The sequence below is a fragment of the Mytilus edulis genome, chromosome 1 (assembly GCF_963676685.1).
Source record: "Mytilus edulis chromosome 1, xbMytEdul2.2, whole genome shotgun sequence".
In the NCBI taxonomy this organism is placed as follows: Eukaryota; Metazoa; Mollusca; class Bivalvia; order Mytilida; family Mytilidae; genus Mytilus; species Mytilus edulis.
In genome coordinates, this window is record NC_092344.1 from 91,006,502 (window position 1) to 91,023,846 (window position 17,345).

At 32.3% G+C, this 17,345-nt stretch overlaps 2 protein-coding genes across 3 annotated transcripts in view; both read right to left on the reverse strand.

The window, feature by feature from the left end:
- Positions 1-17,345, reverse strand: part of LOC139494525 (uncharacterized) — a 163,854-nt gene that overhangs the window by 122,285 nt on the left and 24,224 nt on the right. Inside the window, exons 10-11 of the mRNA XM_071282689.1 lie at positions 11,991-12,066; positions 10,940-11,059 (exon numbers count right to left, since the gene is read on the reverse strand). Of these exons, the coding sequence (XP_071138790.1) occupies positions 10,971-11,059; positions 11,991-12,066 (165 nt within the window). The 3' untranslated portion in view covers positions 10,940-10,970. The remainder of the gene's footprint in view (positions 1-10,939; positions 11,060-11,990; positions 12,067-17,345) is intronic.
- LOC139494497 (zinc finger protein 862-like) lies at positions 12,389-16,653 on the reverse strand. 2 transcript variants are annotated; one of them, XM_071282664.1, is made up of 7 exons: positions 16,488-16,653; positions 15,129-15,676; positions 14,740-14,901; positions 14,340-14,531; positions 13,700-14,131; positions 13,336-13,488; positions 12,389-13,063 (listed from the first exon to the last, which is right to left on the reverse strand). In XM_071282664.1, exons 1-7 carry the CDS (start codon positions 16,519-16,521, stop codon positions 12,677-12,679), a joined length of 1,908 nt encoding a protein of 635 aa, XP_071138765.1. In that variant the 5' UTR covers positions 16,522-16,653; the 3' UTR covers positions 12,389-12,676. The 2 variants fall into 2 exon arrangements, with proteins under 2 accessions (XP_071138765.1, XP_071138759.1); XM_071282658.1 differs by lacking the exon at positions 16,488-16,653 and adding an exon at positions 15,996-16,326.

The following is a 17,345-nucleotide window of genomic DNA, read 5'->3' on the forward strand; positions in this document are numbered from 1 at the left end:
TCAACCCATCATTATTTCTTTAAAATGTCCTGTACCAAGTCAGGAAAATGTCAGTTGTTATCTAATAGTTCGTTGTTGTGTGTGTTATATTGTCGTTTGGTTTTTTGTTGCACTTAAGTGTTCCTGTTGTTTCGTTGTTTTCCTCTTATAGTTGATGTGTTTCCCTTGGGTTTAGTTTGTAACCCGGATTTGTTTTCCTTCAATCGATGTATGACCTTCGAACACCGGTACAATACTATTGCCTTTATTTGTACATTAATCTTTGTTACACAGAAGACACTTTTAACATCTATAATACTAAAATAACGAGGTCCAATTTGTCAGCCGTCATCGGGTTAAAACGACAAATCAGGGAATTCAACTCTATATATAGCTAATATAGAACAATGGTGTAGATTAAAAATTATACCACTCCAGACCCTTTTGTTTTCCACATAATCAATATTGCAAATAATAAATAAGTTCCGGGTCGAATCCGATACCGATACCAATAGTATATTCACCTGTTACATATTACCTGTACGTTCCGCATTTGACAGGCGCACCACCAAACGGTGTATTTAGGATTTTGCTACATACACGGGTCCTAATCAAAGGGATGACATTACTAAATTCAATCATTGTCAAATTGTTCCCTATTGTAGTTTTATTCAGCAATCAGCAAGACTTTCTAAGATAACTAATATAGGACAATGCTGTTGATTAAAAAATACTCCAATCCTGGATAGCAAGGACCTTTTGTTTTCCAAATAATTAATATTACCAATAATTGATAAGTTCCAGGTCGACAGGTTCAAACAGAAAGATTTGAAAGCAGAGAAAACTGTGCATCTTATAATCGACATGACTTTATCAGATGACAATACCAATTACTAAAATAAGGCTTAGGCATAGTTATATACTTTAATTCAGTCACGGGTGTGTACTTGTATTGTATGAAGTAAATGGATTCATATGTAATGAAAAATTTTCAAAGTTACTATGCTTTTCTTCGTCGTTGTTCCTGTAACAGTGCAATTACTTTCTTCTGACAACTACCCATGTAAGCATAGTGCAGTGCTGTGCGTCCAAGATTGTCTCGAAGGCCTAAATTACTACCATAAGACAATAACAGTAGGATAAGCTGATATTTCAGTTCGTTGTTATTTGGAAGCAGACATGCTTCCATTATAGGAGTAACACCGTTAACATTCCAGTTTATATCTGCTCCACCTTCTATAATGATTCTCGCTAGTTTGTATTTCTGTGCTGTTATGGCATCTATTAAATCTATACAAATATATCTGTCTTTTTTCATCTTTCTTTGAAACTTCATATTTTCTGTGTTTTCTATTCAAATAGCCAGAGAAAGAAGTGTTGAAACTTGTAAATGCAGGCTTTTATATTGATATCAACCTACGAGGTCAATATATATGTAGGAGGGGTGGAAACGTCGTCACACATCCTTGATCTTTGGTGTCTCATGGACTTGTCCATTAAAAGTCATTTATATTCCATTAAATTTGTCTTTCATAAAATGAACATATATGCTTATAAAAATTGTGTTAATATACGTGTGATGGAAATTTCTGACATCATCTGGAATGTTTGCGTGATGTGTTTAATAAGGTCGGTTTGGCAAATCTTATAAAGCTATTGTTTTGATCTTGACTAATCAAAAAAAAAGAGAAACAAAAAGAAAAAAATAAGAAAAATTCACGACAACGGCAATTACCAATGTTTTGTAGTTTGAAATTGGTAAATCCGGGTTTTAAGTCAAATCTATATTCACCTTTAAAAAACATATGACATTCTCAAAATAAGTGAAAGTAAATTTTGTTGGGCAATACTTAGTCTAACTCCCTTTGACAGATACAAAAACATATTAAAAATTTAAAGACAAATATGTCATTAAAAAAACAAAGTTCTCTACCATTGTTGAACTACTTTTTGTCCAATCTTTACTTTTTGTGTGGTGTATAGTGTTGAGAAAGGTATGCCCGATCTACTTTTGGCAAAAGTATTGTCAGTCCTTTTTCGACTGATAATGTTATAGCATTTTTCTTCTTTTACAGCTGAACCTTTGTTCCAATAAGCCTAACGAATACAAACCTTCTCCTTCAGATTTTCCTCTGAGTTCAGTACTTTTTTCAGTTATGTAGATTCGTTTAATTCTTGTTCTATTGAAATTTAATACTCGTTTATATAAAAGTTAGTAAAAATGTCAATCGAATTACAAGACATATTTTCCGTCTTAAACAGACTATTACGATATAGTTATCTTAAATAACTTGCCATTCTGTACATTCTTGAACGGTAAAGAGTTAAAATCCAATTATCATTTATAATTTATGACATGAACAGATTTCTGGTGATGTTGTAATATTTCAAACTTCTATATAAAAACAAAGGAGATACGGTATGCTTGCCAGTGAGTCGTTTATAACCAATTGAAACGAATGTGAACAATAACAGGTCTGGCCTTCATCGAAACTCCCTTTATGTATAGTGAACTATAAAATTAAAGACTTCTGGATGACAAATGTGGCAAACTTTATAAGGTCTAAATTTATTTTACACAAACGATACCCACAAAAAACTACGAAAATATAGTATGGCTGACCTCAACTGGCCACAACAACTGGATTACAAACTTTAATGTCAATATTTACCAGTAAAAATAGGAACTTTAATTTACACTTATCAAAACCATTGACCCTTATAAAAACAATTACAATGATATTGTAAGTACTTCTGATAACTTTAGGATTGAAAATTATAAAAACAATTACAATGATAATGTAAGTACTTCTGATAACTTTAGATCAGAACTAAAATGAAAGAAAATTAAAAACAAAGAAAAAGATTTTTTTTAAAATTACGAACTCTTATATGAGAACTTTCAATTCCTGCTAAACTAGTTAAAACCTAGACTTCAACTTAAAAATTCAATCATGTTCTCCCAAACTTAAGTATAAGTAAAAACACAAACGAATTGATTGTAATTAAGGACGAAAAACTGCATTACGAGATCTTGTACAGTGCCAAAATATAAGCATGGCCAACAATGAATGCCTAGCTTTAAACTTATTTTTAAAGATATAGAATAAATATTATTAATAAACGAAGTTTTAACTACAAGGCTACATATATACAGTTTGGATGTTTAAAGCTTAACCTGTAATGAATAAGAGCATCAGCAACGATTGTGTTACATTTCAAAAAGTAAAACAAAGCTGGATAACGACAATCTTTAATGCAAATGCCTCATATATTCTTTAAAAGAGGTTGAAAATACAAAATGGACAATCTATATAAATTCATAAGCTAATGAAAACTGGAAGAAACATGGCAAAAAAACCGTTAAAAAGTCAAGAATAAAGTCTGTTATATGTTCAGTTTCAAAACGGTACATGTTCCACTGATATGGTTCATATCGAAGTAAATGTTCCACTGATATGGTTCATATCGAAGTAAATGTTCCACTGATAATTAAAACTTTGTTGGTTTTTAACTGAAGACATTAAATCATAAGATTATGTTAATGAGAGTTAACAAGAAGCATTATAGCTGGAATGGTTTTTATTTTATATGTAAATATAAGTTTCTGAGGATAAACATGGAAATAAATTAGGACCTACTGTTAAGTTCAATCGAAGAATCCGTTTCACGAATAAAAAAAAGTTGAGATGATCCTAAGGATTTATGTTTCCATAGCTTTCTTCTCTGTTATTCCTCCACCATTGTTAAAATGTTAAAATGTTGGTTTGTCACAAATCTCTGTTGATTTTCTCGTTTGAACTAACGGGGTTGGTTCACGTTCAATATCACTATAGTTTGTCGAACAGCATTTTTCTTCAGGTCTCTGGGTTTAGTTTTTAGTAACAACATATATGGTATGTCTACGATAAAATTCTTTTACTAGGCCATGTCACGGAATTCACCTTAAGTGCGACAGATTCCGTCAATTTGATCTTTGAAACACCTGTCGAGTTGAAATGAATATAGTATATACAGCTTTGTGAGCTATATCCTTAATAAGTGACCGTTTTACAAATCAATGAACGTCGAACTTACTATTTAGTATCAAAGACTTTATATATTGGAACTATTTACCTCAATTAAGCAGCCCGGGTTCGGGATGACTTATCTTTTTTTCCAATTCCTGTATTTTCCCGTATGAATAACACACCTTAGCTAAGTGTAAAGTTTTCTGTTAATTAAATCGTTTGCACGCTGGTCGACCTTTTAATTAGCAAGTTAAAAATCAGTCTGTATAGTTCTATTTGTAACACATTATTTTCAAAGACTTTTTAATATATACCCTTGCAGATGTTCTATCATCAGACAAAGCTTCAAAGGTTATTATTTCATATGCAATCCTTGTTATTTAGAATTAATAGCAAAAGAACTTGGTTTCATATTCAAGACGTCATTTAAAAGAAGATAAAATCTACTCTTTGTACTATATATCTTAACTTATCTTAAAAAAGCATTCTTTGAAAGAACTATATTATGTACCGAGTCGTGTTTAATTTAACTGTTCTTGAATTCCAGGATACAACTTGTGTACGGCAGACGCGAGTTTAAATGAACATGATGAATAAAAATGGGCGAATTTTTTTGGGGCCGGGGTTTGCATGTCTGACCGGAATGTCTGTTTCGCCGAACTGATATATTGAATACTTTTTTCAAGACCAGACTGCAACCTGCCTGTTGGAAGTAGCCTTTATGTCTACATTTTTCGACCGTCATTCATAAATTCGTTGTCATTTCAGACTTATTCGTAGCCTTTGGTTGTTTTGGAATCCCTCACATCCCTTAATTTTGTTGGGTAAAACATATCAACCAAACATTTGGATAAATATTGATTGTTTGTCTTTTTTAGCTCGTGTCCGGCGTATTGTTAATTTCATCGAATATCCCGACTTATATCTTGTTTACAACAAGAAATCTGTGAGGTTATGATAACTTAACTTACAACAAACCAGCGAGAATTGTCCATGTCTTTTTTTACTGAAAAGTCCCACATCAAATTTATCAGTAAATAGTTTTAAATCCGTACTATCATTTTATGATAGCCAATTAATAGGGATAAAACAGCATCGAAAATATCCAACCCTTACACTTTTCAGGAACTACAAAATATACATGCCCCACGCCAGGAATCGTTTTAAAAGTGGATCAAAGTGAATATTACACTTATTTCATGTTTTTAAGCCAAAAAAGGTCCCAAAAATGTTTCGCCTCGCACCGCTCATCAAATTTAAAAACTTAGTCCCCCTTTCCAAAATCCTGGACCCGCCCCTGGGGTTGATACTTCTGCTGGTGGACTATAAGTCCCCAAGGGTATCATCAGCTCAGTAGTCAGTACTTCGGTACTGACATGAATTAACAAACTTTACTAAAATTGTCCGTTTATAAATTTTGAAATTATGAAGAAACTAAGGTTTCAACTCCCTCAGGCAAAGTTGGCTTTAGAAGAATTTGGCTATTGATTTTTGGTATGTTTGACATATAGCTCTTCAACGGTTTCGGTACTTATAGATCTTCGGATTTCAAATGTTTGGCTTTGAGCGTTCCTGATGAAGGTAAATCCAGAAAAGCGCTTCGGACGCAAGAAATTATCAAACGTGTGGTTTTCAATTTTTTAGAGCTTCTTGTACGCCCCAGAATGAATAAAATAACATTGGAAGAAAATATATAAATGAAAAATACGATTAAAAAATATAATCATTGAATTATATAATATTACTAATATTATCAAATTGGGTAAAACGGAACAGCAAAAACAGTATCGTATGTATAGGGGTTTCTTGGTTAACAAAATTTCCGAATTCGTTCTATTAGAATCGAAATGATCATAAATCAACAGTATCAAACACTTTTCAAAATACTAAAAATTGTTTTCCTCAGGAATATGTTACCTAGCTGAATTTAGCAAAACCTTTCGGAATTTCTGGTCATAAATGGTATTCATCTTTGTGCTTTCTTTTGGTCTTCTTATCTTTTGAACATTTGAAGACGCGTCTTGCGTACAAAATTTTAATCCTGGTATCTATGATGAGTAAATTTACAACTACTTGGTCGCTGCCACTGCTGGTGAAGTTTGTCCTTCCAAGGTTATCACAAGCCCAGTAGTAAGCACCTCTGTGTTGACATGAATTATCGTTGATATGGTCATAATTATAAATCAATCGTTTTCAAATTTTTTATTTTTTTAAAATACTAAAACTTTCCACTCCCCAAATATATTACCAAAGCTGTATTTGGCAAAATCTTTCAGAATTTTGGGTTCTTAATGTTCTCCAACTTCAGGCTTAATTTGGGGTTACAAGTTGTTTTTTCAAGCGTCATTGATGATTCTTTGAAGACGAGACGCGTGTCTGGCGAACACATTCTACACATGGTATCTGTGATGAGTTTATTATTTAATGCAATGATAATAAATGAAATGTCAATGTTTATTTATTTTATGATATTGCCAATATTTATTGTTAGTTAAACAGCTGGCAATAGATACGTATGATGTCAAAAATAGAACGATGTCATTGTAAAATCTTAATGCAAATAAATGTGAAATAAGAAATTCAATAGGCATTTTCACATTGTATGTATTTGTAAAATTTATTAGTCTTACATGTATATGGTTGAAAATGAAAAAAAAGAAAGTTAATCGGTGATTAGAAATTTCCTGAGCAATCGGGGTTGTTTTAAATCTGTATCTTTAAAAGGTTGGATCTATGCAAAAAGAAGTCACGCATCGTTGTCAATATCATGAAATTTGATGCGACTGTCATACAAGTGAGAGGTTTCACTAGCTATAAAACCAGCTCGATCCACAATTTTTTCTACCTCAGAAAATGCCTATACCAATTCAGGGATATGACAGTTGTTATCCATTCGTATGATATGTGTGAGCTTTTGATTTTGCCATTTAGATAAGGGACTTTCCGTTTTGAAATTTCCTCGGAAATCATTTTTTTTTTTGTTGTGATTTTACTTTTTTTCTATTTTTTGAGCCGAAATATTTGCAATTATTGTATAATTTATATCATCTGTTCAGTTTTTCGATCTTTGTGCGATGATATTCAACACTTTTTAGTGTTTTGTTTTCCATCTATTTATCGGTATTGTTACACAATCTTTTAGACTCATATATATATATATATGTCAGTCAAATGCGTTTTGTTAAAATATACTTTTCACCTTTTTGGTCTTTTGGAAAATGTTGTTTGTGCTGTATTTAGACCCTTCTACAACGAAATTTGTTTTACATGCACACGTATAAAAATTGCGGTTTTTATCCAACGCAATCATAGGTTTGAACGTTGTTTTCAATTTAGACTAGTTTATATTTTTTCGTTTGGGCTTGTATCATATTTACCCTCCAGTTTATATGATCCGTTCATCCTATATTGACTCTTAAAATTCAAGAGTCTATCTAAAAAAGAGGGTCCTTTTTCTAAAAATGAGGGTACCTTTTTTATGGCCTTCCAAATACCGTTTCGATCCCTAACATCACTTAAGAGACATTTATTGTCGAAATCCGGATCTGGTGTACATACAAATTTTTGCACCTCATCTTTGAGGTATAACATCTTTTCTGGAAGTTAATTGTTTTCTGTTTAGTATAAAATTCATATTCAGATCCAATTTGTTACATCTTGTGATAAATTTATTTGGCAATCGTCAATGGCAGTCAGCAGGGTTTAAGAACATCAGTTGTTCGACTTGTTAGTCAAATGCGTTTTGTTTAAATATACTTTTTCACTTTTTGGGGTCTTTTTGGAAAACGTTGTTTGTGCTGTATTTAGACCCTTCTACAACGAAATTTGTTTTACATGCACACGTATAAAAATTGCGGTTTTTATCCAAAGCAATCATAGGTTTGAACGTAGTTTTCAATTTAGACATGTTAATTTATATTTTTTCGTTTGGGCTTGTATCATATTTTCCCTCCGGTTTATATGATCCGTTCATCCTTTATTGACTCTTAAAATTCAAGAGTCTATCTAAAATTGAGGGTAAATTATATGGCCTTCCAAATACCATTTCGATCCCTAACATCACTGAAGAGACATTTATTGTCGAAATCCGGATCTGGTGTAATAAAAAAATATTGACACCGTATGTTTGTGGCATAACATCGTGGCCACAAGTTAAAAAAAATTTCTGTTAAGTATTAAATTTATATTAAGATCCATTTTGTTACATCTTGTGATCAATTTTATTTGGCAATCGCCAATGGCAGTCAGCAGGGTTATAGAACATCAGTTGTTCGACCTGTCAGTCAAATGCGTTTTGTTTATATATATTTTTTCACTTTTTTGGTCTTTTGGAAAATGTTGTTTGTGCTGTTTTTAGACCCTTCTACAAAGAAATTTGTTTTACATGCACACGTATAAAATTGCGGTTTTTATCCAACGCAATCATAGCTTTGAACGTAGTTTTCAATTTAGACTCGTTTATATTTTTCGTTTGGGCTTGTATCATATTTTCCCTCCGGTTTATATGATCCGTTCATCCTATATTGACTCTTAAAATTCAAGAGTCTATCTAAAAATGAGGGTACATTATATATGGACTTCCAAATACCGTTTCGATCCCTAACATCACTGAAGAGACATTTATTGTCGAAATCCGGATCTGGTGTACTAAAAAAATATTGACACCGTATGTTTGTGGCATAACATCGTGGCCACAAGTTAAAAAAAAATTCTGTTTATTATTAAATTTATATTAAGATCCATTTTGTTACATCTTGTGATCAATTTTATTTGGCAATCGCCAATGGCAGTCAGCAGGGTTATAGAACATCAGTTGTTCGACCTGTCAGTCAAATGCGTTTTGTTTATATATATTTTTTCACTTTTTTGGTCTTTTGGAAAATGTTGTTTGTGCTGTTTTTAGACCCTTCTACAAAGAAATTTGTTTTACATGCACACGTATAAAATTGCGGTTTTTATCCAACGCAATCATAGCTTTGAACGTAGTTTTCAATTTAGACTCGTTTATATTTTTCGTTTGGGCTTGTATCATATTTTCCCTCCGGTTTATATGATCCGTTCATCCTATATTGACTCTTAAAATTCAAGAGTCTATCTAAAAATGAGGGTACATTATATATGGACTTCCAAATACCGTTTCGATCCCTAACATCACTGAAGAGACATTTATTGTCGAAATCCGGATCTGGTGTACTAAAAAAATATTGACACCGTATGTTTGTGGCATAACATCGTGGCCACAAGTTAAAAAAAAATTCTGTTTATTATTAAATTTATATTAAGATCCATTTTGTTACATCTTGTGATCAATTTTATTTGGCAATCGCCAATGGCAGTCAGCAGGGTTATAGAACATCAGTTGTTCGACCTGTCAGTCAAATGCGTTTTGTTTATATATATTTTTTCACTTTTTTGGTCTTTTGGAAAATGTTGTTTGTGCTGTTTTTAGACCCTTCTACAAAGAAATTTGTTTTACATGCACACGTATAAAATTGCGGTTTTTATCCAACGCAATCATAGCTTTGAACGTAGTTTTCAATTTAGACTCGTTTATATTTTTCGTTTGGGCTTGTATCATATTTTCCCTCCAGTTTATATGATCCGTTCATCCTATATTGACTCTTAAAATTCAAGAGTCTATCTAAAAATGAGGGTACATTATATATGGACTTCCAAATACCGTTTCGATCCCTAACATCACTGAAGAGACATTTATTGTCGAAATCCGGATCTGGTGTACTAAAAAAATATTGACACCGTATGTTTGTGGCATAACATCGTGGCCACAAGTTAAAAAAAAATTCTGTTTATTATTAAATTTATATTAAGATCCATTTTGTTACATCTTGTGATCAATTTTATTTGGCAATCGCCAATGGCAGTCAGCGGGGTTAAAGAACATCAGTTGTTCGACCTGTTAGTCAAATGCGTTTTGTTTATATATATTTTTTCACTTTTTTGGTCTTTTGGAAAATGTTGTTTGTGCTGTTTTTAGACCCTTCTACAAAGAAATTTGTTTTACATGCACACGTATAAAATTGCGGTTTTTATCCAACGCAATCATAGCTTTGAACGTAGTTTTCAATTTAGACTCGTTTATATTTTTCGTTTGGGCTTGTATCATATTTTCCCTCCAGTTTATATGATCCGTTCATCCTATATTGACTCTTAAAATTCAAGAGTCTATCTAAAAATGAGGGTACATTATATATGGACTTCCAAATACCGTTTCGATCCCTAACATCACTGAAGAGACATTTATTGTCGAAATCCGGATCTGGTGTACTAAAAAAATATTGACACCGTATGTTTGTGGCATAACATCGTGGCCACAAGTTAAAAAAAAATTCTGTTTATTATTAAATTTATATTAAGATCCATTTTGTTACATCTTGTGATCAATTTTATTTGGCAATCGCCAATGGCAGTCAGCGGGGTTAAAGAACATCAGTTGTTCGACCTGTTAGTCAAATGCGTTTTGTTTAAATATACTTCTTCACTTTTTTGGTCTATGGAAAACGTTGTTTGTGCTGTATTTAGACCCTTCTACAACGAAATTTGTTTTACATGCACACGTATAAAAATTGCGGTTTTTATCCAACGCAATCATAGGTTTGAACGTAGTTTTCAATTTAGACTAGTTTATATTTTTTCGTTTGGACTTGTATCATATTTACCCTCCAGTTTATATGATCCGTTCATCCTTTATTGACTCTTACAATTCAAGAGTCTATCTAAAATTTAGGGTAAATTATATGGCCTTCCAAATACCGTTTCGATCCCTAACATCACTGAAGAGACATTTATTGTCGAAATCCGGATCTGGTGTACTAAAAAAATATTGACACCGTATGTTTGTGGCATAACATCGTGGCCACAAGTTAAAAAAAATTTCTGTTTAGTATTAAATTTATATTAAGATCCATTTTGTTACATCTTGTGATCAATTTTAAAGTTATCTATTCCATACAGATATTGAAGTTAATGTTCCATGTTTTCTTCATCTGAATCACTTTCTATCTCTACTTCTTCTTGCCCATTCTTTCTATCATCCTCTTCATCTTCATCACCTAGAAAAGAATTATACAGGGGATAATAAATTGTTCAAGAATGACAGATATGGCAGTCTCCACACTTGGTCATATGTCCACCAGCCAAGTTTGCTAAAGTTTCTATTGGGCATGTAAGAATAGCTATTACAGGCCAAAATAAACTTTACAAACTTTTCAACAAAATGATACAAACAGTGCTCACACAATTTAATTAAAAAATGTCTAGTTGGTGACATTTTGTTCATAGTAATAAGACAGAATATAAAACGGACAGACAGAAAATGTAAATACAATACAGCCTATCCCTTGAAGAGTGTGGAGATAATCATAATTGTTTAGACGACTTGTACAATAATAATGAGATGTGTTGATAAATACTGCATACTGTGGATTCATTTATTATTATTATTTTTTTATGCATACAAAGCCTATATAAAATTGTAATTCTGTGATCATTAAAATTGGTTTTTCACTTGAACCCACTAAACCAACAAAAATTGGTATCCAACGAAAAACTATGAATCAATAGTAGTTTTTATATTCAAGTATTTAACATTTTGATATTTCAAAGACACTTTTAATATCAATTCCATTTTATCTTTTTTTAATAACAATTATTATTGCATAGCAATATAATATTTCCCACAGAAAGTAACCAAAAGTTAGCGTGTAATAAATTCCAATATTGCACTAGTGCAATAAATCTGCAAAATTCATGACGTCATCAACGACAAAATCTGAGTTTAAACCAATTTTTACTTTCAATTATTATATTGCTATAAAATAAAAGGGTTATTGCATGAATATTGGGGAATATTGTCCCTTGTAGAACATATACTGCACTCGCATGCTCATGTAATATAAAATTCTACTCTGGACAATATTCCCCAACATTCATGTAATAACCCTATATTACATCAATTTAATATTACTATGTCCTGCAACATACCTGGTCCAATGTCAGACAACAGCTCATCTACATGTTTCAACAATTCCTCATCTTCATATTTTAATTTGGCACAAAGCTGTAAAATCAAGTATAAGATTCAATACATTTTAATCTTTTGAAGGGACTAAATGTTATCTTTAGAGTAAAATTATGATTGATTCTATGAAGGTAAGTATTGGTCAATAATCAGTGTTCTCCCCAGGAATTTTGGATAGCACCAGGGTGACGCGTGACGAACTGAATTTTTCAATATTTTGTGTCGCGTTGCGTCGTGTATTTTTTTCTTGTAAGTTATTGTGTTTACTGTGGTACTGTGTTATGTAGTGAGTTTACTGTGGTACTGTGTTATGTAGACTTTGGGTCAGAAAACTTTGGTTTAAAAAAGAAGTAAATCAATAAACAGTTTGTATACTTTAATATCTTTTAAGAATAAATAAACATAAGTAGACACAAGATATGATATTATAAATACCAGCACTAAACAAAGCTACCATATATTATTCACATTTAATATCATTTGAAAGAAAGCACTAGTAGTCTTTAAACAAAAGTCACTTTTGAATAACTGCACTAAAGTCATAAAAGTTATTTAAATTTTAAGTAAATAACACATGATTATACACAAAATATAATATTTACATTTCATTTTACAAAGCACTAAGAGTCATCAAATGTCACAAAATTCACTACTCAGTAGTAAGCTTTCTGTTCTTTGCCTTGCCAAACAGCTTAACACATTCTGGGAAGTTGAAGTCTTGCACAGCTGGTCCTTCTATGGAGATGGTCATGAGTGGGTTTAGAATTTTCTGGCACAGGCGGTTCCTAAGGAATGTCTTCAGTCTGTTGAGGGTGCTGAAAGATCTTTCGCAGTCTGCTGTAGAAACTGGTATTACTAGGAGGATCTGAGCATACTGTGCAAGTGTTGGGTAACAGTCTTTCAAGGTTGCAATCTTTCTGATGGCTTCTGAATAGTTGATGTCTTTCATGTCTCTGGCCATCATGTGTCTGAGTGATGTGAACTCTTCTGATGCTGTCTGGTAGTCACCAACACTGGTAAAGTGGCTTGCTAGAGTCTAAAAGAGAAAAAAATTGGTAAGTAAAGATAAAGTAACAATATTATATAAATCAATGTCAATAAAATTATTTTTCTTTTTTTTTATCACTGATAAAACTAATGATTTCACTGTTGACTGAACTTCTGTTTTTTCCTTATCTTGTATTCAACTGGCATAATTAGCAATGTCCAGAATTGTTTTACATTAAAATTAAATGATTTATTTTATTTTTTAATAAATTTAATTCAATTTCTTTTTTCTATTGCATTTTTTGAAGAAAAGATAAATACCTGTAATTTCTTGAAGTGGATATACTCATTAGTTGCTGGGTCTTCTTTACAGATGAGGTCAGGATCAAATACACTGAAGGCATCTAGAAGAGCTGTATCAGGGAATCTATTGTGGAGGTTCTCTATGACATTGTTGATGTACTGCTGATAAGTCTGCAAAATAAATAATGATATTAGTTTATGAAAATATAAGCAGAAAAAAAGAAGAAAATTATAAACTAAATAATAAAGAAAACTATATTGAAATGAAATTGAAATTAAAACAGTTTATTTACTATAGTTGCTTTGGTATTTATTTCACTATAATATCTTCAAATTAACAATGATGATCCCATTCTATTGTACAAGTATATGAAAAAAATACCTTGTCCTTAAACTTGTCGACTACTGTGCTGTCTTCTTTAACCCCATACTCTGCAAGCTGCTGAAACAGGTCTGGTAGATTGGTCATGTGTTCCCCATGCTGATTGAGTAGGTGTTGTAGTGACATCTGGGTTGCTGATACCATGGAGTCTATCAGTGAGAGGTCTACAGTGGTCTTCTGGAAGATCTTACTGAGTCTATTAAGGTGTGGAAGTATGTCAGACAACATGGATATGGTACAGATGAACAGTGGGTTCTTCACAAACAAGGCGAGGCCTGCAGCTGTTGCGTCACACCTCTCTGATGCTTCTCTTTCAAGACTGAGTATAAGGGCTGGTAAACATCTACGGATTGCTGTCACTGCACTCTCGTGGGATAACCATCTGGTGTCAGCTACTTCTTTCAGCTTAATGCTGGGGGTACCAAGTATTAACTGAAATTAAAAGAGACAGTTTAACATTTTGCATGAATATGAATGTTTTTTTAGATACATAAAATAAACATCATAATATTTCTTCTAGTCTATGAAAAATGAAATAATTATTAAAATGTAAAAAAAGTTATTATGAATTGATAAAAGTAAAAAAAACAACCAAACAAATCATTTGAATTGAAATCAAAATATGTAAGTAATAATATACCTCTATTTCTTTCAACCCACTCATTCTAACTGCAGAGTTCTGGTAGTAATAGAAAAGCTGCCTGAGTATGTCTTTAAACTTCTGAAGGTAAGGTATGTTGTCAGATGCTTGGGCTGCTGCAAGGGCCAATCTATGGGCGATACAATGTACGTTGACCATCTCTGGGTTCTGTGACTTCAACTGTGTAGCTACCTGATAAAATAAAACAAAAAATAAATAACAGTATAAAAACTTAGGAATTGATGGGCCATATAGTTATTACATTTGATTTCTTTTGAAAATAATTTTTTTTCTCTATGCTCATTGTTGAAGGATAGTTGTCTCATTGGCAATTATACCACATCTTCTTTTTTTTTATCATCTGTTAATCATAAATAGTAAATACTTATAATAAACTTACCCCAGTCTTTCTTCCCACCATGACAGAAGCACCATCAGAGCCAAAACCCATCATCTTCTGGATTGGTAGTTGCCTGTCAGTCATGAGTGTCTTGATTGCTGGAACAATAGTGTCAGCTTTTCCGTCTGGTAGATCTACTAGTGTGAGGAAAGAGGTTTTAACCTGAAATATAAATAAAGATATTACTTGCATGTTATATTATACATAAATGTTAAAATCAGTTTCTTTTCTACCCTGTAATGGTTGGCTCATTGTTAATCATACCACATCTTCTTATCTTAGACTAAAATCTAAATTATATGTTAAAATACTAATATATTCTTGTGTAAGTTAAACATTGGGAAATATTACATATTTTAAATTAATATATATTTCTAATAACTACTTACTTGGTAGTCATGTGTTAGGTATCTGGCCATAACTGTCATCTGCTTAACTACTGCTACATCTGTGGTCTCGTCAATCAATAAGGAGAAGTATGGACTGTTGTGTATAGTCTGGAGTATGCTAGTCTGAATCTGGTCGTTGATAGTAAGTAGCATGTCCTGCATGGTCCTCTGACTGGTGTAGTTGACATTCTGTCCTTTCTTGAGAAGATTCAAGTAGTCACAACCAAGTGTCTTTGCTAACTCCAGTAGGGATGGGTAGTGAGTTGTGTGAGCTATTTCTTCTTTGGCTAGCCAGTACATACATCTAAAGGCACCAATCAATGCAGTAGTTTCCATTGAAGTATGGGTGTCCAGTGCTGCTTGAATACCATGGCCCTGGGATGCTACAATGGAGGCAGCTTCTAAGTCTGTAGCTTGCTGGTGATTCTTTGATTTGCTGTGAGATGTTACACTGTCTTTGACTAAGTAGGTGCAAGGATGGGTTACCCAGGTTCCACTGCCATTCTTAGGTCTCATGTTGAACTTGATACAGAACTTGCATAGCATACCTGAAATTTAAAATATATAATTCATTAAAGAAGAAACAAAATTATTTCAGTGAAATATCAATATTTTATATAAAAATATTTATCTAAATATTGCTTTAAAAAGTCTCAATTACACTATAAGAAACTATTATTTCATTACACAATATTCATCTGAAAAGATTATATATCTTTTATAAAATTTGCTATATTTTTATATAAAAGGAATCTAGTGATAAGGAGATATAAAATTAACAAGGAGGCTAAAAATATTCAAATACGTTTCCTTAACCTTTTATCATTTTGATATAAATATAGATTTCAAATTCATGTTAATAATAACCTTTCTTGTCTTGTGTGATAATCAACCATGGGTTTGTCTTCTGCCATTCTGAATCTATACCAGATTGTCTTGTTTTTGAGTTTGGAGAAGGGCATGGGTTAGTAGTAATTGTAATACTGTCGGGTTTCCCCAACCAACGGGTGAGACTATTGTCAATCTTCTGACGTTTTGCGTTTGGCCCGGACATCGTGATTTATGATTTCCTTCTTTCGAAATCGTATATTTATGACAAGGATAGCTTGTACCACGTGCTTCTTAAAAATTAAGAAATTTATAATTGCCAATAATCAGTAATAAGCCAACAATTTAATTAGTACAAAAATGTTCCAGCGTGTGTACAACTATCGGCATTGTTTGTGTACAAAGTGTTTGCCGACTTGTCACAGGTCAGCGCTTGGGTGGTGAGCGAAACCATAAAATAGTTATCTGTGATCTTAAAGTTATGATCTCTTAATTAAAACACAAAAGAATCATGTTACAAGTGTTAATTACATCGTTTGAATCCAATCAACAAGGTTAACTTCATAAGGTAAGTCGATCACGTGGTGTAAACAATCTTTACAACTGAAGTAGAACCGGTTTGAACTGGATTGAACTGGTCAAATTTCACCTCAAATTTAATACCGCACGGAAAAGATTTGACAAGTCGTTTAAAACTTTACCGATTTACGATTTTTTCATTGAAAATTTTAGCACCGCGGAGAAAAATTATACATCGCGGTAAAAACGATACCACCGCGGGAAAAAATTATACATCTCGGGCCCGCGGTCCTTTAATGGCCTGGGGAGAACACTGGTCAATAATTGTGCAATTACCCATTCATCTATTGCATGGCAAACTTCTTAAATTATATTTAGTAACATGTTTGACAACTCTTAGTATTGCATTTTAGGGTGCTTTTTCAATCTCAATATATAAATTACACAAAGAATTTTCACTGAAAGTAAATTGCTTATTTTTTCATATATGTGATTACTTTCTAAGACTACTGACTGCTGTGAGCTATTGACCTGTCATTTTATAGTTCTTAGAATTTTTAATGAACTGTATGAATTGGCTATTGAGAAACAGTCATTTGCTCTATTGTTTACACTCTAAAATGTTTACATACAATCCACTTTAAAAAAATTGGATTATTATACATGTATTTCATAGTTGTAAAATTGAAATTGCTGTTTCAGATGAAGGACTTTTCAAAAGTAGTTTTACATTTTTAACTCGTCAAGAATTATAATTTTAGTAATGGTTAATATTTTATACTGTTTTATAAGTAACCAATACGATACATGAAGAATTTTAAAACCAATGCATTTATACCTTTAAACTTTATATGATTAGTTAGTATGTCA